Source organism: Mauremys mutica, chromosome 9 (assembly GCF_020497125.1).
Source record: "Mauremys mutica isolate MM-2020 ecotype Southern chromosome 9, ASM2049712v1, whole genome shotgun sequence".
NCBI classification, from domain to species: domain Eukaryota; kingdom Metazoa; phylum Chordata; order Testudines; family Geoemydidae; genus Mauremys; species Mauremys mutica.
The window spans coordinates 16,954,563-16,972,858 of record NC_059080.1 but is presented as its reverse complement, the minus strand read 5'-3'; the positions used below and the strand labels follow the sequence as shown (position 1 = coordinate 16,972,858).

Below are 18,296 nucleotides of genomic sequence, written 5' to 3'. Positions count from 1 at the left end.
CAACCTTTCAGAAGTGGTGTGCCGAGTCTTCATTTATTCACTCTAATTTAAGGTTTTGCGTGCCAGTAATACATTTTAACATTTTTAGAAGGTCCCTTTCTATAAGTCTATAATATATAACTAAACTATTGTTGTATGTAAAATAAAGGTTTTTAAAGTGTTTAAGAAGCCTAATTTAAAATTAAATTAAAATGCAGAGCCCCCTAAACCTGGGCAGCATGAGTGCCACTGAAAATCAGTGTGTGTGCCGCCTTCGTCACACGTGCCATAGGTTGTCTACCCCTGTTCTAAACCACGGATGGAATAGAAGCAGATGACAAGTTTAATTAAAAAGATCAGTCCTAACTATTTCATTGTTCCCTTCATTTTGTGTTTGTCTAAATAAGGAGCCACAGATATAAACTATGGGTGCTTCCCACTCTTCTTCTATTGGTTTGACATAGTTGTAACTGAATTTTTCAATTTATAATTGATTTGGGATTTATTTCTGCCACTCATTTCCTCAGTGGTTAGTCAGCATGTTGCCATGTGAGAAATATTTATAGCATTCATCTGACATCCTGGGCAGCAGTGTTTCATGACTGAAGTACTTTGAGATGGTTTAATAAGATGTAGTTCTTGGCATAGCACTCTACATAGAAGACTAGTAGTATAAAAGGCAAAGTATTATCAGCAATGAAGTAGTTAAACAGCCATGTTGAAGCCTGACAGGGACAAAACAAACTGGGAATGGCAGTTATTACATGTGAGATGGTCTCTCTCAGGATTCAGAAGCAAGATGGACTAGGTCCCTTCCTAACAAACTTAACTATCCCTTGAGATCAATTTCATCTTAAGACAACTGTACCTTCCCCAAAGGGCAAACATACACTGTTAATTTCTGTCCACCTCCAAAATGAAATAAACTGGAATCTAGATTTTTTTTAAAATGCCCTTAATCTAAGTTTTTCCAATGGTATGAAGGCCAGCATACTAAGATCAATAGCTAATATTCCTGCAAGTCATAGAATCATAGGACTGGAAGGGACCTCGAGAGATCTAGTGCAGTCCCCTGTATTCATGACAGGATTAAAAATATTATCTAGACAATCCATGACAGGTGTTCGTCTAATCTGCTCTTAAAAGTCTCCAATGATGGCAATTCCACAACCTCCCTAGGCAATTTATTCCAGTGCTTAACCACCCTGACAGTTAGGAAGTTTTTCCTAATATGTCCATCCTTAATCACTGTTGCTGAAATTTAAGCCCACTGCTTCTTGTCCTAGTCTCAGACTAAGGAGAACAATTTTTCTCCCTCTTCCTTGTCACAACCTTTTATGTAATTGAAAACTTGTGTTCCCTCTTAGTCTTTTCTTCTCCAGACTGAACAAACCCAGTTTTTTCAATCTTCCCTTAGATGTAGGGCCCTACCAATTTCACAGCCGTGAAAAGCATGTCTCAGACCATGAAATCAACCCTCCCTCATGAAATCTGATTTCCCCTGCTGTTCAGAGCCGAGCTGCTAATGCGGCCGTGCTGGGGAGAGACAGGAGTTGTCCTTCCCCTGCACAGCCACACTTAGTGGGGAGATCAGACCCACCTCCAAGGGAAGCGCAAAGATGAGGGTGGTACACCCTGATTTCTGTGCTGCAGCAGCTCAGGAGCTGGACTCCAGGCTTCAGTTTCCCCCCACAGCTCCAGGCGTGGCTTCCGCCGGGCTGGGGACATTCACTCCCAACAGCTGAAGCTGGGGCAGCCCGAGCTCTGGGGTGGGGGCAGACCAGGCTGTGGGGCCAGGGCCGTCCTTACCCATATGCAGCTGCTTAGGGCTCCAGCCCCTGCTCCGCCTCTTCCCTGCCCCAGCCCCGACCCCACTCCCCTGAAGACTCCAGAAGCGGTCAGGCCTGCACTCACTGGTAAGCAGAGCAACCTGGCCCCAGCCTGCTCTGCTCCCCTGGCTCTCAGCCACACTGCCAGGGAGTGCTGAGGGGCAGTTCCCCCCTCCCCCCAAGCCTGGGAGCCAGGGGAGCACAGCAGGCTGGGGCCAGGTCACTCCACTTCCCGCAGGAAGTGGCCAGCCCCCCCCCCATCCAATCCCCCACGGAGGCCTGGGGCCAGCCCCCCCATCCGCGCAGAGGCCTGGGGTGGGGCCCCACACAGCTAGGGACGGGCCTGTCTGGGGCTTCGCCATTACACCCCTCCAGCCAGGGCTCCCCCACTCCAGCCAGGGCTCAAGGCTTCTTCCCCTGTGGCACCTGCCAGGGCTCAGGGTGGCCTCATAGGGATTTCTGCCCTGGGCTTCTTCTGGGGCTGGGGCACCCATTTTTCCTGGGGGGCCCCAAATGTGGCACCCAGAACCGGACACAATACTCGAATTGAGGCCTTATCAGCGCAGGGTAGAACAAAAGATTTACGTCTTCAACACTCCTGCTAATACATCCCAGAATACTGACTCATATTTAGCTTGTGATCCACTATGACCCCCAGATCCCTTTCCACAGTACTCCATCCTAGGTAGTCATTTCCCATTTTGTATGCGTGCAACTGATTGTTCCTTCATAAGTGGAGCATTTTGCATTTGTCCTTATTGAATTTCATCCCAATTACTTCAGACCATTTCTCCAGTTTGTCCAGATCATTTTAAATTTTCATCCTATCTCCAAAGCACTTGCAACCCCTCCCAGCTTGGTATCATCCACAAACTTTATAGGTGTATTCTCTATGCCAGGGGTAGGCAACCTACGGCACGGGTGCTGAAGGCAGCACACAAGCTGATTTTCAGTGGCACTCACACTGCCCGGGTCCTGGCCACTGGTCCGGGGGGCTCTGCATTTTAATTTAATTTTAAATTAAGCTTTTTAAACATTTTAAAAACCTTATTTACTTTACATACAACAATAGTTTAGTATTTTAGTTTAGTATTAGTATTATAGACTTATAGAAAGAGACCTTCTAAAAATGTTAAAATGTATTACTGGCACATGAAACCTTAAATTAGAGTGAATAAATGAAGACTTGGCACAGCACTTCTGAAAGGCTGCCGACCCCTGCTTATGCCATTATTTATATCATTGATGAAGATATTGAATATAGCCAGATCCAGAACTGATCCCTGTGGGACCCCACTCAATATGCCCTTCCAGCTTGACTGTGAACCACTGATAACTACTCTATGGGAATGGTTTTCCAACCAGTTATGCATCCACCTTATAGTGGCTCCATCTAGGTTGTATTTCCTGAGTTTGTTTATGAGGTGGTCATGTGAGACAGTATCAAAAGCATTACTAAAGTCAAGATATACCACATATACCACTTTCCCCTAACCACAAGGCTTGCTACCCTGTCAAAGAAAGCTATTAGGTTGGTTTGACACGATTTGTTCTTGACAAACCCATGCTGACTGTTACTTTTCACCCTATTATCTTCTAAGTTTCTGTGAATAGATGGCTTATTTATTTGCTCCATTATCTTTCTGGCTACTGAAGTTAAGATGACTGGTCTGTAATTCCCCGGGTTGTCCTTATTTCCCTTTTTATAGATTGGCACTATATTTGCCCTTTTCCAATCCTTTGGAATCTCGCCCATCTTCCATGACTTTTCAAAGACAATCGCTAATGGCTCAGACAGCTCCTTAGTCAGCAAGTTGAGTATTCTATGATGTATTTCATCAGGCCCTGGTGACAGGGAGACACCTAAACTTGTCTAAATAATTTTTAGCTTATTCTTTCCCTATTTTAGCCTTTGATCCTACCTCATTTTCACTGGCATTCACTATATTAAATGCCCAATCGCTACTAAATTTGTTGGTGAAAACGGTAACAAAAAAATCATTTACAAAGTTCTGTCATTTTCACATTTTCTGATATTGTTTTTCCCCTCGTCATTGAGTCTTGACAAATCCACTCACCACTTCCAAGTAGAACACTTTTCCTGGTGAATGGGGAACTTGCTCACCAGTTTCTGCTGCTGCTAAGCTTTTATTTAAAAGAAAAGCTTCTAGTCCTTATAGACCTTCCATTTATTAACAAAGGAAACCAATACAGTGGGTCTTCTTGAATCTGTAGACAGCTTAAAAGAACAGAGTTTTCACTGCACAATCCTAGCCTCAGCCCGACCCAAAAGGCCAGGAGTTTCTGAGGCAGAGGGGAGAAGTCAACTCCCCTTCAAGTCACTGAGAGAAGTCACTGCTCTGTAGGCAATTCTCCAGCCTCAAGTGGAATAGCCTCTGGTACTTTTTTTTTTTTTAAATTCATATCAGTAGAAAAGGCAGTTTATTTACTTTCATGGTGCATAATTTGAAGTCAGAAATGGTACAACACTTACCATATGTGGAGCAGGAGGAATGGGGGCAGTATTCCATGTAGTTGATGTGCTTGTTTTTGCCTGCCAGTTTGTTCCGCCAGTAAGTTTCTTCTCTGTTGGCTGATTCCACTGCATGTCTGACCTAAAAAAGAAATTACAGAACTAAGCTTCCCCATGGAGTTAACAGGCTCTTGCATAAAGTATAACAACTTTGACCTGAAACTGAAAAGAATTTCTGTTTATGAGCAGATAAACAAATATCAGAGGATCAGTAAAACTTAACACTACAGATGAAAACTCATGTAGGCAGCAGAAATTTACAGAAATTCTTATATAACAATCTAATTTTCACCATTAACTTATTTCAATTATCACTGTTATCATCTGTGTTCTTGCTCTTATGAAGTTTCCACTACTTTTGGAGCAAGATGAGAAGTAAACTTTCTAAACATCATCCAATGCAATGTAGCTCAATGGTTTCTCAGAGAGCATGTTACAGAAAATGATTTGCCAGAGCTATTTATTCAGTGGCTCACTTGAATTATGCCTTATCTGACCTTAACAGGCAAGATTGCTCGAATCTCCAAGTCTAATTTAGACGGTTAAAAGGTTGCCACTGAACCAGTAGCTACTTCATCCTGAGCTTTCTAATTCACAGTTTTGTTTGTTTGTTTTTTAACAACAAGGACTGGATACATAACAGTTCTCCATCTTACAGTGATTTATTTACTCATACTATCAAATGCAATTTAGAACCAGTCCATACTATGGCTGAGAACCTATTAGTCACAATTATGTTTGAACACTTAAGATTTCTTGACCAATGTAGATGGTTTTCAGAATGAAGATCTTAGTTAACCAAAGATCTTAATGGATCTGTGTTTCTTACGTTGATGGACTATGTTTCTTAGTCTATAGCATGGTTTTATGACAAGTGGTTCTTTTAAAAAGAATATATTACTTTTCACACAGCATAATTTTAAGAGTTAGTCAAGAGTACAAAAAAGAAAATCTTACTTTTTGGAAGGGGTTCCTCCAAAGCCAAGATCTGTAACAAAAAAAGATTCCCCCCCCAAAAAATATGTTTATTTAGCAAAATATGTTATCTATCTTTAATAGACAAGGAAAAAAAAGTTTAAAAAAATCTCACACTTACTTCCTACTAAATTCGCAAGTGATGAATCAAGGTCATTTGCTAAAATTTTTCCACTCTGCTGATTGATTAGAACGGTTCTCTGACATTGTGTCGGTACTGTTGGTTGTAATACATCCTCTGGAATAAAAACTGAAAACAGAACATAGAAATGTCATCATTAAAACAACCACATTTTGGCTGATACAGAAAACGGACAAACAAACTTCCATTCTCCAGAAAGCACTATTCTCAGGGCAGGTCTACACTAAGGGTTGGGGTCGAACTAGGGTACGCAAGTTCAGCTACGTGAATAGCGTAGCTGAACTCGAAGTACCCTAGTTCGAACTACTTACCTGTCCAGACGCCGCGGGATCGAAGTCCGCAGCTCCAAGGTCGACTCCGCCTCCACCGTTTGCAGTGGTGGAGTACCGGAGTTGACTGGAGCACGCGGGGAGTTCGAACTATCGCGTCCAGATTAGACGCGATAGTTCGAACTCTGAGAAGTCGAACTCACCGCGTCAACCTGGCAGGTAAGTGTAGACTAGCCCTCAGATGACACTGTCAGTAGCTTGGGCACAATTTCAACATGCCAATGAGGTATTCAAGGGTTAAGCAAAATTTAGGTTAATATTTTTTTTCTTGGAATTCTGAATTCTGTGTATAATTCTAATAAAATACCAGAACATGTATGAGTTTCATTTAAAGGGTTACAGGCAGGAATTTTAGAAAGCTCCTACACTAAGATAATTTGACCTGAAAAGGTACGTAAGTTTCATACAAAGCTGAACCATTCCTGTCTTACAGTGAAAAAACTACCTGACAGAATAGTGTTACAAAATAATCTAAAAGCGTTCTGTCACAAAAGCATGGCAACATGATACTTCCTTGGGCAAGTTGCTATTAATAACTTCCAAGAACACACCAAGCTACCAGTGACCAGCAGAAACTATTAAAATATTCGTGCACAGAATGTGTTATCCATTATATTACCTTTACCCAGATTGGAAATGGTTTGCATGAACTAAATATCATGTCTTATCCCTCAAACACAATAATCATGTTTGAGATAAATATAACATGCTTCAAACAGAACTAACAAGAACACAAGTTTTATGCAACCACACAACAATTCAATTTTAAGTGTTTAAAACAGTTTGATATGTAAACTTACCCATTAAGAGATATCCAGTGGGCCACAATGGAAAATTGCATGGGGGGAAAAAAGGGGGAGAAGGGGGGAGAGAAGAGACATTACACAATGTTTTAGATGAATGAAAGCTAGTTAAGTATTTTATTTTTACAGCAGAACTCAAACAAGCTAGCTATTATGAAAGTGATTTGTTAAATTACCAAACCTATGTTCAATTTATAAGTTCAATTTTGCATTCTCAGTCATCTTAAGTTTGTTAATGTAAGATAGTTTTTACCACTTGTGGTCCTGTACTCATGTGCCGTTGACTTTCCTCCAAATACAGCATCAAAATCCACATTAATTATGGAAGAGGTGGTGCTCTGAGGAGCTGAATGAAGAGGAAATCCTAAAATATAAATTTAAAAATTATTAGATATACAGGAAAGCCATCTGTACAGTCCACCTGAAATGAACCCAGAAAGCTAAAAAAAAAAGTTATCAATTGCCAAAGGAGAACACACAAGTGTATGTAGATTTATAAGCACTAAATTCATCTTCATGCAAAAAGGAAAGGAAATGTAGATTGGAGAGAAGAGAATAACAAAAAACCAGAAAGTTAATTGTTACCACAGACCTGAAATTGTGTTTCAAGAATAAAAAGGAAGAATCCGGTATCTACCAAATATATAGCAAATCATCTGGAAACCTCAAATGTTCATTCCTGAATTTTAAAGAATGATGTCCAAAGGAATTTTGAGAGAAAGGCAGTAAAAACGAATGAATGCAGAAATGTTTGGATACTTGGATCACATCAAGTAGAGAAACAAATATAAACCAGATACTTTCAAATCTAGAAATATAATCAACATTTTAAAATGTGAATATTTACTTGCATTACAAGATCTGAAATATACAATATAATTATTTGGTTGAAATTATGGCAATCCAAAACAGTTTTTATTAGGGCTGTCGATTAATCGCAGTTAACGCACGTGATTAACTAAAAAAATTAATCGCGATTAATCAGAGTTTTAATTGTACTGTTAAACAATAGGATATGAATTAAAATTTATTAAATATTTGGGATTTTTTCTACATTGTCATATATATTATGTTCTGTGTAATTGAAATCGAAGTGTATTTTTTTATTATAAATACTTGCACTAATAGATTTTTTTTGTTCGTTTGTTACATAACTGCACTCAAAAAACAAAACAACCTAAAACTTCAGCGCCAAGTCCACTCAGTCCTATTTCTTGTTCAGCCAATCACTATGACAAACAAGTTTGTTTGCATTTACAGGAGATAATGCTGCCCACTTATTTACAATGTCACCAGAAAATGAGGACAGATATATGAATGGCACTTTTGTAGCCGGCATTGCAAGGAATTTACATGCCAGGTATAATAAACATTCGCATTCCCCTTTATACTTCGACCATCATTCCAGAGTATATGCTTCCATGCTGATGACGCGTGTTAAAAAATGTGTTAATTAGATTTGTGACTGAACTCCTGGGGGAGAATTGTATGTCCCCTGCTCTGTTTTACCTGCATTCTGCCATATATTTCATGTTATAGCAGTCTCGGACGATGACCCAGCACATATTCATTTTAAGAACACTTTCACTACAGATTTCACAAAACACAAAGAAAGTACCAATGTGAGATTTCTAAAGACAGCTACAGCCCTCGACCCAAGATTTAAGAATCTGAAGTGCCTTCCAAAATTTGAGAGGCATGAGCTGTGGAGCATGCTTTCAGAAGTCTTGAAAGAGCAATACTATATGATGCGCAAACTACAGAACCCAAAGCACCAAAAAAGAAAATCAACCCTCTGCCAGTGGCATCTGATGCAGATAATGAAAATGAACATGCGTCGGTCCGCACTGCTTTGGATTGTTAATGAGCAGAACCCATCATCAGCATGGACGCATGTCCTCTGGAATGGTGGTTGAAGCATGAAGGGACATATGAATCTTTAGCGCATTTGGCACAAATATCTTGCCACACTGGCTACAACAGTGCCATGAGAATGACTGTTCTCACTTTCAGGTGACACTGTAAACAAAAAGCAGGCAGCATTATCTCCTGCAAATGTAAACAAACTTCTGTCTGAGTGATTGGCTGAAGAAGTAGGACTGAGTGGACTTGAAGGCTCTAAAATTTTACATTGTTTTATTTTTGAATGCTTTTTTTTGTACATAAAATTCTACATTTGTAGGTTCAACTTTCATGTTAAAGAGATTGCACTACAGTACTTTTATTAGGTGAATTGAAAAATACTATTTCTTTTCTTACAGAGCAAATACTTGTAATCAAAAAATATAAAGTGAGCATTGTATACTTTGTATTCTGTGTTGTAACTGAAATCAATATATTTGAAAATGTAGAAAACATCCAAAAATATTTAAATAAATGGTATTCTATTATTTAACAGTGTGATTAATTGAACGATTGGGCTGTCAAGGGATTAAAAAAATTAATAGCGCTTATTTTTAATATTAGAAGGGATTAGAAACATACAAAGAGTTATGCAACCCAGTTTGCTATCACTATTGTCTCCATTTGGAAAGAAATTAGAGGATGTTTTACCACTAAACTGTTCCACTGTTTGTTTGGAGGTAAAGGTGGAAGAGACGAAAGGGATAGTAGATTTTACAGCTTCTTCAACTGGCTTCATGTCAAAGATGTCCAGATGGGATGGAGAACCAACACAACCATTTGAGGATGAGAAAGGACCTTTCAGATATAGAAGAAATAAAGAAAGGAAAGAAGAGAATCTAGAGTTCAAATAGCACACAGAGAAGCACAGAGATTGTGAACATCACAATATAAAAGTTTCCCAGAACTAGGGTTAAGCAAACTTATTTGAAATAAATGTCTAGCTATAATTTTTCCTACATGGTGTCTGGGTTGGGCAGAACAGTTTTACTGAAACTCATACCAGTATCCTTGCCTCAAGGGACAATATTTAATTCTGATGTTTTTCACATCATCATCATCCTGTTAAGAAAAAAGACATTTACTCACCTGTGAACTGAATTCCCGGAAGGCACTACCTATGGAGACACATTCCTGGGCCTCCAAGTTTAGCAAATGGCACTGGGATCATTCACAGCTCCACTGACTAACACACTACCAATTTTAGTGGTGGCAACATTTCCTTATTTAAGTGTTTATAAAAACTGCACCTTGTTAGTTAACAAGTTCTTCCCTCAGGTAATTCAATGGCATTTGTGCATGTGCAAGTTGAAGTAACTGAAGTTAATGAGAGATGCATGTCCAAATGGAAGGACAGAATTTGGCCCTGTGTTTTCCCAGTTAAATTTGCTTTGTTTACTATGAAGTATCAATTTTTACTATCATCAAAAATTGCAAAGCCAATTGCTGTAGCTGCAGTGGAGCAAGCTGTAATCTACTCTACTTCACACATTAACACTAAAACAGTCATCTAAATTTTAATTCCATAGCTTTACTATGGCTCTACTAGAAGAATGCTCCTCAAGTCCATTGTTTGCAGTAAAAGAATAAAACCAACTCTAGATTTCACATATTTCTTGTCAGAGAAATAACTTTTTTAAGTTTGCAAATTTAAACAGGAGTTTGTTAACTGTGCTCCAAATTTGTTTTCTGCCATAACAGAATAACGTGTAATTTCTCTAAAATACAGAATGCAATGTTCTTTAATGCATTTAAACTTAATGTCAACTCTAAGATGGCCAGTTTCATCTCTTATCAAGGTAAGAAATAGTATTTGGATTTCTGGCAGTTAACTGAACATACAACTTAATCCTTAAGCATGAGTTTTTGTTTTAGTCAGACAACGATAACAGATGAATTCCCAGATACTAAGATTATTATCTATTCTGTTAAACCACCATAGTAACTTACCTCCCCCCCATGCACTGCTTGCTGATGTTGCTATAGCTGGAGTACTCTGTACAGTTGGAACAAATGCAGGTTGAAGATCAAAGAGATCACTGGAAAGGTTAGGCATGCTGAAAATAGAGAGAAAAAATATGAGCTACACAAGTTAATTATTAAGCAGCATTTGGTCTGCTTTCTGATTTAAATTTCCTGAGCAGATTAAAGAAGAATGGAGTTTGTTTTTAAGTGTCTGCACACATGTCCCAACTCCTAGAAATACCAACAGCTAAAAATATATCCAATATGCATTTACTGCAATTTTTGAAGTATGTGGTTTGCACAAAATATTTTTGTTTGCTACAGCCTCCAATATTCAATTTCATTTTACTTAGCTATTAGAATTACAGAGTAATTCATGTGTGTCCAAGTTTACTTTTCTGGAAGTCATAGTGAAGGCCAAGAATGGTGCTACAGGACATAACTGTCCCCCCCTCCAACCCTTACCCCACACACTCTCAAGTGAGGCATTTAAAGTTTGGTCTAATATCAAGAAAATCTCACAGTCAGCCATAAGATTATTCTGACTCTTGAGAAATATATTCTGTAAAGTTTATCTATGCCTTTCAATTTTTCAAGCAATTGGCCAAGGCAGTGTTTTACATTTGCTTAGGGAAGAAAGTGTCCCTCACCTACTGGTTGTAGGTGCTGGTGCTGCGAAGAGGTCAACAGCTGTAGTGGTATTCACACTTTTCTCTGATAAGGTGCTTGGAGATGCTGATGTAGAAGTGGAATTTGGTACTACAGAAATCTCTTTTAACCGCTGCTCCTGAAAGATAAATTAAGAGAGACATACTAATTAATTTAAACTTAACTGTACTAGCTATTCAATCTTCGAAAGTACTATTTTTCAAGAAGGATTTTTAGTAATAAAGGCTTGATTAACACCAATCACATATTCTTTAGGGATGCCCAAGAAATAGACATATAGCTAGCTGAATTATTGCTAGCTGAAATATTAAGGGAAAAGTGGAAATCTCAAAATTATGTTGAAACATCAAGAATCTGACAAAGAACAAATACCAGGATGTTTAGTTTTGAAGCTAGCACACCATACTTGACTCATGCTGTTGGTCCCATAGTACATGCTTATTGTCTACTGTGGCATATATTTATATAGCACCTATCACTGTAGGATAGGCATATGCTTTACAGTGTTTAGATTACAAACATTTGCTATGTAAAAGGAACTAACTTCTCCTGCAAGGAGGTTCCTGACCTCTGGAACATTCCAAAGTTACATAAAAATTATGGTCCAGGCCCAGCAGGTAGCTAACACTAGATAAAGGTGAATCTTTATAAACTACCCTGTATAGGGTGGAGACAAACTGATTATGAATACCCATCTCTAAACATTTGTTTGTACTAGACACATTTCTGATGACTATCTACTTTAGGTTTTTATACTTCTGTCCATCATTGTTAAATTTGACAACGTTTGAAGTTCCTAGCAGACTTCATGGAGTCTACCCCGCCTTCCTTTTCCTGACAACAGCTCTGCTTGGGTGCATGTTCGTTTTTTAAATACTATTTAAGTCAATGGAATCTCTTTTCTATGCATGTCAATGGGAATTTTGAAAAATAAATGTGAGTTACTTGAAGAAAAAACAAAAACATGTTGATAGTACTAGGAGAGCTTTTCATTCCAGAAGGCAACTGCCAGCAAAATTTTATTTTTGCATTTAATTAAGATCTCTGCTCCTTATCAATAATTTAACCTGCCTCCTTCTCCTATATAAAGGGAAATCTAGCCCAGTCAGCCAGCAACCAAGCCTAGATTTCGAATACAGCAAAACAGCTCACAAGTCCTACCAAACTTGATGGCAAATTCCAAGCACAAAGAAGTGCTCCTTTTTTGCACCCCCCAACCCCCTCCCCCAGGTTAATTAACAACAAGAAGACAGAAATGCCCCAAAGATACTCATTAACTGCCTAGCTCACTTCATCTCACCAACCACATGTCTATACTAGCTATGTCTCTCTATACTACACCACATTCCCCAGAGGGAGCTACTATAGAAATAGGATTTTGAAGGACTAATTTCCAGTTCTCCAACAATAGTGGGATGCTGCCATGGCGGCCTCTGAGCAAGTAACAGAGGGCAAATAAAGGAAGAGTCTTTAAGGAACCAAAAGGGGGAGGCAGGACAGACAAAAAACAAAAACAAAAAACAAGCTCATTTTCCTGAGACAGGCCACTAGTTTGTCAAAACTGTAATTTAAAAAGGACATAGATGTGCCCTGGGATTGAAAAATAAACTGTGGTGCAAGATTAACACTTTTGCCTTTCTATATTTTCATGGACAGGGGAGTCAACTATTGTCCTGTCCACACTGGAGCATTATGAGTAGTAATATGGCTCTTGCCCCAGGATTCTACCTTATGGGGACATAAGAGCTATACTTGCTAAATCATCCTAAATATAAAAACCTACGTGGACATGTATTCTGACAAAATGTGTACCCAATCTATTTTAGAAGTATAGGTGAATAAAGTGGTCAGATTTTAGTTATCAAGTTATGCAATCACGGCAAGAGCCACCATTTACTGGAAGCCACCATGCTTGCATATTTAGGGGAAAATCTGGCCCCACTGAAGTGAGTGGAAGTTTCTCCATTGACTTCAATGGGACCAGGATTCCGCACACAAAATATTTAACCATCGGGTCCTAGAACACCAATCCTTAAAAGATAGAATACCTTAAGTGCTTGCAGTCTAGCTTGTTCTTCCTCCAAAGCTTGCTGTTTCTCTCTCTCATCCATTTTGCTAAATGACATTCCTGTGTTGGCAAGTGTGGAAACAGCACTGGATAGGGTGCTCGCTCTAAAATAAAGTTTCATCAAGAGAATGATTTTTTAAATTGTGACCTTTAATTTGCATCCAAAAGGCACCTGAAGTGCTTCATAGATTGTATTTAGTGCTGAGTCCAGAGACTATCACCTTTTGGTGAGGAAAAACAGCAAACGCATAATACTGTACATTTGGGACAAGCGTAAAGAAGGGGACAAGTGTAGAATTAATTATTTTTCCATGGTTTCAGCTGAAGAGATATCAATAATCAAGTACAGAATTTCATATAGATGTTTGTGATTTTGCCACACAATTTATATACCTGCTGTAAATGATACTTTAAATAAGTTGAACAAAATTGCAAATGGCATACATAAACAGGTGTGTTAGTATTTTATATTGACATGAGAAACAGCACTTGTAAATCTGTAAGGAGCTAGCGAGCTAGCATGCCCACACACACTTGATGCTGTAGAGCCAAATCCTCCCAGCTACTTGTGAAAATCTGAGGTAAGAGGCTCAAGCGATGACTCTGCTGCAATGCAGAACTGTGGCTGTCTGAAAAATATGCACACCTATGTTGACTTCATCTCTCAAAAAAGGGGTTTGCCAAAAAAAAAAAAAAGGGTGTTTTGTCCAACTATCACAAACACTGATTGTACATATTGTTCTATCTTTTGGTGAAGAAGCTAAAACTATATCCATCTCTTCCTCACCTCATCATCAAGTGACAACGCATCTTTCAGTAGTAAAAATAAATGGATCTGCCATCATCCCATCCAAACGCACAGCTTGGTAAGGAGCCAAATGGGGACAGTGGTGTGAAACACCATAACATGCCCCATTTTAAGGTGGGGAGGTAGTCAGCCATTCAAAATTCTATTAGCATGATTTTTCTGCCATATATGTGGCAAGCATGGCTTACCTATCAGTGCAGCAAAAGCAACATGGCATTCCTGATTAGTGGCTGTCCTATGAAGGCTGGTTACTGGCGATTAGCACAGTGGAATTTGGTTAGCATACCAAAAACATCATGGGATCATATGCAAGCAGTATCTGTTACAGAAAGCTGCAACTACTTGGTAACTAAACAGGACTTGAAACAATATCCAGTAGAGGATTTGCATTTTTTACCCATGTGTAATAAGCACTAGTTTTGGAATAACATGTCATGAACAATCTTAAAAACTAATGGCTGTGCTCTTCAATTTCCAGCATGACTATGATTCTAAGTTTGTATACCATGCTTTTGATCATCATCATCATGCTATCTGAGCAAGTGTAACCATAGTGTCTGGCTTTTGAGTTCAGATAATGCTAATCAAATCACAATTAGGAAGCTACGCTAGGTGCATTCAGGCCAGGTGGAAGAAAGAAGCAAATTTTGCATTTGACAATCAATCAGATCCCAGAATACCATAGCTGGGTCTGGATTTGCCAACTGGTTGAAGTCTACCACATGCTGTGAGACTGCAGGACACAGAAACATCTTCACATAGCCCAGGGATCGGCAACCTTTGGCATGAAGCCTGCCAGGGTAAGCCTCCAGTGGGGCGGGCCAGTTTGTTTACTTGCCACGTCTCCAGGTTCAGCTGATCGTGGCTCCCCCTGGCCATGGTTCGCCATCCCAGGCCAATGGGTGCTGTGGGAAGCGGCACGGGCTGAGGGATAGCCTATCGACATATTTCGGAGTATCAGCTGTGTAGTCTTTATCCGCAAAAAGAACAGGAGTACTTGTTGCACTTTAGAGACTAACAAATTTATTTGAGCCATGAAAGCTTATGCTCAAATAAATTTGTTAGTCTCTAAGGTGCAACAAGTACTCCTGTTCCTACCAACATAGGAGGCACAGGAGGATCTGAAGTAACATCAGTTACCCTGCCTGTGTGCAAGGATGAACAGACAGTAGTGAGAATGGCCCACATATGTCTGACAGGAGAAATATGCCCTTAAAGATTACTATTTTCCTGCACCCCCACAGTGGGAGAGGAGATAATTTCCATAAACACATTCCCAACTCTCTGCATCCATCTCTTACACCTTCTGCAACTCATTAAATCTCTATTTAAAAAGCAATACAACTTTTACAAAAGTAAAGTTGGTGACATACGCCAAAAGTGATAATATCTTCAACAGATTGGGTCTACCTTTAATTTACAAGTCTAATAGCTTGCTGCTTGCACTGGGAAGTGCATCCCATGATGGGGTCCTTCCATCTCTTAATTATCACGAGGGATACTGTATAGGAGTATTGCCAGGTCCTGAAGAAGTCGTATCCAATACTCAGGCAGAAGGACAATGATTATGAGGTCATGAATAAATATTACTTAACACTTAGCACTGTACAAATTATTAGGTAGTCACAACTGCTGATTTTGCAAGTCACAAAGGAACTTGCTCAAGGCTATGGAGCAAGTCAGTGGCAGAATCTGGATTAGAACTCAGGAGATCTTGATTCCTGTTCTCTCCAAATTCAAAAGAAAAAATAGAATAAAGAGATGTTACAGATCAAATAAGAAAAAAAAGACTCCTTACCTGTATTTAAAACCCCTTTAAGACTACTGAAATTAAAAATCTTTACAAATCTAATTTCGTAGTCATCTGTATTTTAATACATTTATTTTTGTTCTTCATTCATCATAAACAATTAAAACAATCTGCTTCAGTTTCTGATTCTGCACATTAAGACAATTCTACAAGGTTTCTGCTGCAAACATTGAGGAGGAATATTCAAATAAAAAAATCTTATCTCCCTAATATTAGGTTTCTAAACAAACTCTTACATGGAACTCCTTCGGATACTGGGAAATATTTCACCACTCACCATAAGTTTCTCTGAAGAAATTTTCAGTATCAAGCATAAGGAAAGTGACAAGTTCTTAGAGGCTTCTGAACTATTTTACGCAACAATAATGCCACAAGAGAGCAAAAATAAATAAAATAAAGGTAGTAGGGTAATCCATATTTTGGGGTTAAGGAATTACACAATAAGGTTAATTAACACAACTGATACGTCTTTAGAAGAACTTGTATTCTGCAATATACACACCAGATAGCAAGCACTGAAGGCATGTGTGTACTTTAAAAGCCAGTTAAAGTAGTCTGACAAGTCATGAGAATTTAACAGATAAAGTAAAAACGTTTTGAGGAAAGCTATTACATGTGGCCTCAGCTCAGCACTTTGCTACTACTGTTGTATGTTAAAATGCACTAGATAAGAACATTTAATGTACATTCAAGTGATATCCTCTACTAACAGAGCAACATTATTAATAAAGCTTTAGTCTATGCTTTCCACACTTACTAGAAAACGAAAACACATTGTTTCCTTCCACTTACTTCTAGGAGGATGCGAATATCTCAGGGAAGACCTCAAACTTACCGATACTCAAAATACCTCAGTACAAAGAGAATTAAAATAGAAGACATCTTTGTGATCCACTTGATGCTTACCTGCTGGCAGCTGAGACTTCTTTCGTTTTTTTCCCCTCTAGAGAAGCCAAATGCTGTTCCAATGCTTCAAGCAAGCTGCTGGGTGCCTAAAGTTAAAGTTCTCATAAAACATCTGCTTGATAACAATGCATTATCATCTTGTGTACAGATTAATTCCCCCATCCACCAACTAAACAATTATGCATTTCTTTTTAGATCATACACTTGAATTCGATTCACAAGATTCATTTTTTGGCAATATCCCCTTTTCAATCAAAATATGCAAACATGATCACTAAATGCTGGTTTACGAAACAGAAGTTCCCCCAAATTGGGCACATGTATAGAAGCAAAGATGGGAATTTTCTAGCAACAGCATTAGCTGTGTTAAGCACTTCAGTAACAAGGCAGGTCAGTTAATTATACTCAGCTCTAATTAGCATGCCCCAAAACTGTGAGAGTGCTTACAGAAAGTGTTAATTCTCTAGCTACAGTAGCAAAAAAAAAAAAAATGGCAGGATATACTTTCATTTGTCTAAAATCCATAAACAAATTTAAATCAGATGATAAATCCTTTCAACCAGTGTGAGCAAACACAATTCTCAGTACAACGGGGAACTACCTTTTAGAAACTGAAGTATAACCCACATAACCACTTTATTGGAAGCAACAAAATAGTTTTACTGCACTCACACCAATGTAGAATATTAATTGCTATTCCTTTACCACTCATATCTTTATGGCAAGTTAACATTCCCTCCCTCTTTTCTCAGATCCATCTGTGAACTAAAATCAACACATGATACCAGCAGTTCTTATAATCTAGACATTAAAACTGACTATACGGTGATAGTTTTCAGTCAGGACAAAAGTGTTATACATTAAATGTTCTTTTTTTTTTTCCCCCCCTTTTTTTTTTTTTTTTTAAAGCAGACTTCTCTGGCATTCCACTATCCCTAGCAAAAAGCTAGGTTTTAAAATGTCAAAGTACAGACTTTTTAAAAAAGTGAAATAGCTCAACAGTAGACATCAGTAAATGTGTTTAAAATACCACAAATAAATTTACAAAGTCTTTCTATATCTGGAAACCTTAATCTCTCTCTGAAGTGCTTAAGATTGAGTGAATGAGGCACCTGAACTACTGACAAATGGATGAACAGAAGCAAGCAGCTAATAAAGTAGAAGAATAAACCACACCAAAATCCAGCGCTGATTTAGTTCTTAGTAAGATGTAAGAAAAAGTAGCCAGACGCTGATTAAAAGCCTTGTCTACATGGGCAAAAATAGGGTGTCTTTTTTTATTCAAGTTAGTTTAACTCAATTGAAATTTCCCCTCAACACTGATTGACTCAGTTTAACACCATTAGCAATGTTTCAGATGATCCTAGCCTTTTTCAACACCTCCTTGAAAATAAACCTGCCTTTAAGGGCAGGGCTGCTAGTCTGGCTTTGGAGCAAGAATTTTCTCTCCACTGTTTTACACATAGGACTCCCTGTCGTCAACACAGCCATGGCTCCATAAATTGACTGAATTAGAATAGACATGGACTCTCACAAACAAGAGAGCAAGTCCAGAAATGGGAGTTTCTTGGCCAGTTA

General features: G+C 38.7%; 1 protein-coding gene across 6 annotated transcripts in view; it reads right to left on the bottom strand.

The window, feature by feature from the left end:
• LOC123377216 (phosphatidylinositol-binding clathrin assembly protein-like) overlaps window positions 1-18,296 on the bottom strand; it is a 50,773-nt gene that overhangs the window by 8,770 nt on the left and 23,707 nt on the right. For 4 of the 6 annotated variants that reach the window (XM_045029824.1, XM_045029825.1, XM_045029828.1 and 1 more), the window contains exons 9-17: window positions 16,719-16,804; window positions 13,175-13,298; window positions 11,108-11,244; window positions 10,443-10,549; window positions 9,144-9,290; window positions 6,844-6,954; window positions 5,438-5,554; window positions 5,299-5,329; window positions 4,303-4,423 (exon numbers count right to left, since the gene is read on the bottom strand). In XM_045029824.1, coding sequence (XP_044885759.1) covers window positions 4,303-4,423; window positions 5,299-5,329; window positions 5,438-5,554; window positions 6,844-6,954; window positions 9,144-9,290; window positions 10,443-10,549; window positions 11,108-11,244; window positions 13,175-13,298; window positions 16,719-16,804 — 981 coding nt within the window. The remainder of the gene's footprint in view (window positions 1-4,302; window positions 4,424-5,298; window positions 5,330-5,437; window positions 5,555-6,843; window positions 6,955-9,143; window positions 9,291-10,442; window positions 10,550-11,107; window positions 11,245-13,174; window positions 13,299-16,718; window positions 16,805-18,296) is intronic. The other 2 variants (XM_045029826.1, XM_045029830.1) reach the window with 1 other exon arrangement.